Source organism: Penaeus chinensis, chromosome 32, assembly GCF_019202785.1.
Source record: "Penaeus chinensis breed Huanghai No. 1 chromosome 32, ASM1920278v2, whole genome shotgun sequence".
NCBI classification, from domain to species: Eukaryota; Metazoa; Arthropoda; class Malacostraca; order Decapoda; family Penaeidae; genus Penaeus; species Penaeus chinensis.
The window spans coordinates 23,031,485-23,037,260 of NC_061850.1; the positions used below are offsets into that span (position 1 = coordinate 23,031,485).

Below are 5,776 nucleotides of genomic sequence, written 5' to 3' on the forward strand. Positions count from 1 at the left end.
ACAAAAGGTAAACATTGGTTATTCAGTGCCGGAATCTGGGCTGTGACGTCACATCATTTGCCGCATTGCCGGAAAAAACTGTTGCATTCTGTGGCAAGTGCTAAGAAAAGCTTATAGATCCTATCTGGCGGAAATGTGTCGGGGATCCTCGAGTAATAGCAGTTTCGCGTAAATATTGCTTATATTTGAAGGTATGGGAGAAGATTCATGGAAGTTTGTAGATATCAGGATCAAAATAGATCTTGTGAAAAGCTATGTGGGATTAAGGTTGACAATATTTTCGAATATTTCAAGATATTTAGGCATGTATTCAGATCGGAAACCATGATGCTGCAGTGTAGATTGAAAAAAATATTATAATAAGCATCTGAACATATATTTGGATTTTTCAGATGTTGTTGTTGTCAGAACATAAATTGAGATCTGAAAATTTAAGATAATACAATTGTGAATTCTAGACGAGTGGTCATGGATTTTTCAGATGAAATTACGTACATGTGAGTCTTGATATTCTTGATAGTGTATCTCAAAGTTATGAACATTGTGAATGTACGGAATTAATAGGTTTTGAATGGAGAATTATTATCTAGAAATGTGCGATCTGCTGGTTACATTAGAAAGACAATTGGAAATAATGTATTGATAATCTACACTAAATGATTTACAATTGAACCTTTGAAATATAAAAAAAAAAAAAAATACAGGGTTCATTTGGGAATGTTGTAGGTAACCCAGAATAAGAGAATGTTGCTGAATAAAAAAAAAAAAAAATCCAGTTTATTCTGACCTGGATTGATAGACCTTTAGTTTTATAAGCTTAGATTCGTCTTGATTGCGGATGATTTACATCGGGATTTTGAAAGACGTCTTTTATTGATAATTTACGTGTATTTTATTGTTACAAGTATTCCACTGCATAAATAAATAAAATTAAAAAGCCGTGCCTTTATGCATGTCTGTACAAGTCCTCGAAAGCATACAGAAAATGCAGAATTCACGACCTAATTTTTAAGTTTTCTTTATAGCATGGCAGTCGGGGACACTTCCGCTTGTTCATGCTTTAGTACCCTCGTCGTGGACACACAGTCACGTAGTCGATGTAGGTGGACACTTGGGTGATGACCTCGGGGATGACCTTGGTGCTGGTGATGACCCTGTAGTCGACCACGGTGGTGGGGACGTACTGAGGCACCGTCTGCACCTTGGTGATGGTGCTCACCTCCGGCTGGATCTTGACCACGGTGTCGAACACGGTCTCACGCACGACGGTGGGCTTCACCTCATGCTTGGTCACGACGTTGGTCTTGAGGAGGGTGCTGGTCAGCCTGTCGTGCTTGGTCACCCTCTGGACCTGCTGGATGGTCCTGGTGGTGGTGATGTACTGGGGGACGAAGTGAGGCTTCAGCAGCACGCTGTGCACCTCGGAGTAGTCGGTCTGGAGCACAGTGGTGGGCACAAGGTTGGTCTTGAACACGGTGTGCTTCACAGGGACCTAAGGAGAAGGACAAGAGAGTTAAGAATAATAATAACAATAATAGTAACAACAGTAGAAAAAAAAAAAAAAACTTTTAAAAGAATTATTTAAAAAAGTCGCGAATCCCATGAACGACGAAATACCATACAACATATCCACAACTCGGCTCTCGCGACGTACCTGCTGCACCTTCTCCTTGTACTTGGTGATGTACTCGGTCTTCGGGTTGCAAGGGGGGGTAGGGGGGGTGGGGATGACGTAGCCGGCATCGGGAGCAGCCGAAGCCACTGCCAGCACCACCGTCACGAACAAGGCTGCGACGCGACACATCTTCGCAGGAGCGTGAGAAAAAAGGGTGTTAACAAGTGTCTCAAATTGTTGTTTAAAACGGAAGAAAAGATGTGTATGTTTTGCAGAGGGTAAAAAGTGTCTTTTAGTGAAGAAAATGGTCATGCTTTGGTTCCTTTTTTTTTTTTTTTGGGTAAAGGGTTTTCGAATGCGTGAAGTCCATTTCACTGTTTATAATATTGATAATGTTTGTGTGTGTGTGATTAGAGTATGAGCATGAGTGTGTGTGTGTGTGTGTGTGTGTGTGTGTGTGTGTGTGTGTGTGTGTTTGTTCATATGCATATAATTTTACAGAAAGTATTAAGGTAACTCGGCCGACCACTACATAACATTTGATGAAGAAGAAAAAAATGAGATCAGGTCACTATTTCTCACACCCAACCAGCCAATGACCTTTCTCATGCAAAGCTCTCATGACGTCTGTTTCCTCACTCGAGTCATGAACTCAAACTGCACGATTTCCTCCCTTTTCCTAAAGATAAGAGAACCAGTAAAATCACACACTTCTCTTCCCGAAATTAAAAGATAATAACAAGGAAGGCTCGAAGGAATTAGTACCTTTTATTTTTCTCTATAGGTTCCCCTCCCAAATGAAATTTTGACTCGAAGAAAATAAGGAATACTGATCGCTCGTTTTATTTTTTAAAAGTAAAGTAACATTTTTTTTATAGAAAAAAGTGTTTTGCATGTTTCATCTCGCTTTGAAATCGTTTTTTTGTCACAATGGTAAAGCTATTATTGTTATCTTCACTGCTATGATGTTTTATGTTTGACTGCTTTGTACGTCGCCATTTATGATTCTGCGTATGTACACATATATTTGTGTGTGTGTGTGTCTGTGCAACCTTTCGTCCTACTACCGACCCTGAACTCTAAAGTCAAACGAGAAGTGCAAAAAGAAGATTCGCTGAAGTTTGCAATGTCATAGAGCAAGTGCCAAGTGCAATTGCCCGATTTTCATACAGCTGGGTTACTGGCATTTTGTTTTTTTGTACTTTCATCGATATCATCATTAGCCTTTTTGTATCATCATCTTTATCATTGTGGTTCCTCTTGCATCATACTTTAATCTGTCTTTATTTTTAAAGAACGGACAGTATACAATTTTTTTTTTTATTTAAAGCATAAACCTAAATGGATTTAGAGAGAGAGAGAGAGAGAGAGAGAGAGAGAGAGAGAGAGAGAGAGAGAGAGAGAGAGAGAGAGAGAGAGAGAGAGGAATAGGAATGATATTTCTCTTCTCCAGTGCTCACTACCCACTAGTTTTCCAGTTATCTTCTATTACTAAGCCAATTAACCCTAACTAGCTGTGAAAAGGAGAAAAGACAGCATATCAGTAGCCACTCGATCGCAACATAGTTACACTCTTTACGAAGCCCCACAGATATTTTAAAAGCACTAAATCCTCATTAGAACGAAGCTTCGAACAGCTTTCTCAGAGAGACACGTAATGCCAAGACCAGAGAGTAGAAATAACCGCAAGAAAATAAGAAAAGAAACGAAATTAGGATTCTATACATATATATATATATATATATATATATATATATTTGCATCAACGCATATATAGACTCTCTCCCTCTCTCCACAGGCGCAGTTACCTTACGTGTTCCTTTCTCTGCCCAGCTTCCGAGATGACTGATGAGAAGAGGCGAGGCTGGCCCCCTTTTATACCCGAGCCACTTGGCGGGGTCAGGTTCTTGCGGGGTCCAGGAGGCAAGGCGAGGTAAGATGTGTGTGTACGTGTGTGCATGCATATATGAGAGTGTGTGTCTGTGTGTGTAGTCTGTGTATGTAGGTGTGTTTGTGTGATTTGGAGTGTGAGTTTGTTTGTATAGAGTTCTCGTGATATTATGAATACTGATTTATGTGAGATAAAAACTACCTGTTTTCTTTCTTTCTCTCTCTATCTTCCTCTCTCTCTCTCTCTGTCTCTGGCTTGTATAATAATGAGTATGATACAGCAGAGGTCATGTCTTGAGTTCTTGGTTTAATGTTAACTTGATCGGATGGGGTGACCAGGCTCTCAATAGGAAAGAGCGTACTAGCGTGATGTTATCAGGAATTCATGATCTTACTTATTTACAGAAATGTATGTTTTGAGATAGAGGTGGTCGTATTTTATTTTATGCCCTCTTGTGAGTGTTTGTGCGCGATGCAAGCGTGTATGTGTGATTTCCATAAACATATGTGAATGCTTACACAGTATGTATGAGCGCGCAAGCATGAAATAATTTGTTTTTGTTTTGTTTTTTTGCTTGTGAATGTCTTATATTGTCTTAACACAGGCTTTACCATTTTGTACACTTGAGAATAAAACTTCTCTTCTAAAGCTAGTTACGTTTGAGAATGTAAACACGTCTGTTCAAAGACTAGTCTGTTTGAAGGATATCTCTAATCAAGGTGAAATATTATCTAGTCTCCCGTGTTTCCATTTTTTTTCTTTCTTTCTCTTCTTTGGTTTTCTCTTTTCCCTCTCTTCCATTCCTTTCTTTTTTCCTTCTTCCTTTTTTTCCTACTGTTTGTTTTCTTTACAACAGCGAGGCCACCATGGTTTGAAACACTTAGAGAACTCGTGGAAGACAAATTATAAATAGAGCAACGAAGGGGAAAACAATTATATTTACACCTTTTCTCTCTCTCTCTCCTTCTTTATTTTTCTCTTCTTTCTATTTTGTTTTCCATTCATCATTCTTCTTCCTTCTGTTTTTCTTTTTCATTTGTTATTTTTGCTCTCTAGTAAACTCTCACGCCAACAGAGAGTTATGAAAATGAACCATTGCTTTATGAACACAATTTAAAATTCATGTTCAGGCTGCATACTATAAACGAAATAACGAAGTGAAGAGAAAATGCACGAATATGGTCGATGTATTTTCGTTCTGTTGCATCTTCATTGAATGTGGAAGCATTGTATAAAAAGGACTTCACTATATTCGTGTGTTTCTTATTTCTTCCTATTGTTATTTTATTTACAGTGTGGTATAGAACAGTATGTAGCGGTGGTTTTCAACAGGGAGTCCGTTAGTTTGTGGACACACACACACACACACACACATACACACACACACACACACACACACACACACACACACACACACACACACACACACACGCACACGCACACGCACACACACACACACACACACACACACACACACACACACACACACACACACACACACGCACACGCACACGCACACGCACACGCACACACACACACACACACATACACACACACATCGAGCACATCATTATTCAAGGTATAAGACTGTTAAAAGCTAGTTTTTTTTTTTTTTTTTTAATACTCTAGAGTACGCGGGGAACCCACTCACTCACTCACTCACTCACTCACTCACTCACTCACTCACTCACTCACTCACTCACTCACTCACTCACTCACACACACACACACACACACACACACACACACACACACACACACACACACACACACACACACACATAATCATCATCAAATAACAGGGTCCTTAGTGGTCAAATAAAAGTTGAGAACTATTGCCCTATATATGTGTATTTTACGTTCTGTGATGAAGAAAAATCGTCAATCTATTGTGTTTCATTAGTGGATGTGTATCCTACATCTTCACTTCGATATGTAGGCTCACTGAGTTAATTAATGATTAATTTCTTTTGTAATAACAGTGATAATGAGGATGGTTATGATTTATATTATTGATTTTATATTTACCATATTGTAATTGTTATTATCATCAACAATATTGTCATAATTATTATTATTATTATGTTTGCATAAAGACAACTTTCACATCTGTATATTCAAATAACTCTTATGCTGTATTTAAATAATGAATTTGATTTGCCAGTCTTTTCTTCAGATTTGATCGACATTCATATCATTATCATTATTGTTATCTTCTTATTGTTGTTGTTGTTGCTGCTGCGGTTGTTGTTATTGTTGTTGCTGTTAAT

The 5,776-nt window shown here is 38.5% G+C and overlaps 1 protein-coding gene across 1 annotated transcript; it reads right to left on the reverse strand.

Moving 5' to 3' along the window:
- Nucleotides 1–868: 868 nt before the first annotated feature.
- On the reverse strand, nt 869–3,510 carry LOC125042744. Its single transcript, XM_047638601.1, has 3 exons — nt 3,424–3,510; nt 1,655–1,804; nt 869–1,492 (listed from the first exon to the last, which is right to left on the reverse strand). The coding sequence occupies exons 2-3, from the start codon at nt 1,802–1,804 to the stop codon at nt 1,061–1,063; spliced, it is 582 nt and encodes a 193-aa protein (XP_047494557.1). The 5' UTR covers nt 3,424–3,510; the 3' UTR covers nt 869–1,060.
- Nucleotides 3,511–5,776: the final 2,266 nt, after the last annotated feature.

Excerpts from the sequence above, each read along its gene's own strand:
- LOC125042744 (XM_047638601.1), bottom strand. The coding sequence starts at position 1,804 with ATGTGTCGCGTCGCAGCCTTGTTCGTGACGGTGGTGCTGGCAGTGGCT. Across the intron at positions 1,493-1,654 it reads ACAAGGAGAAGGTGCAGCAG|GTCCCTGTGAAGCACACCGT; the intron begins GTACGTCGCGAG and ends CCTTCTCCTTAG.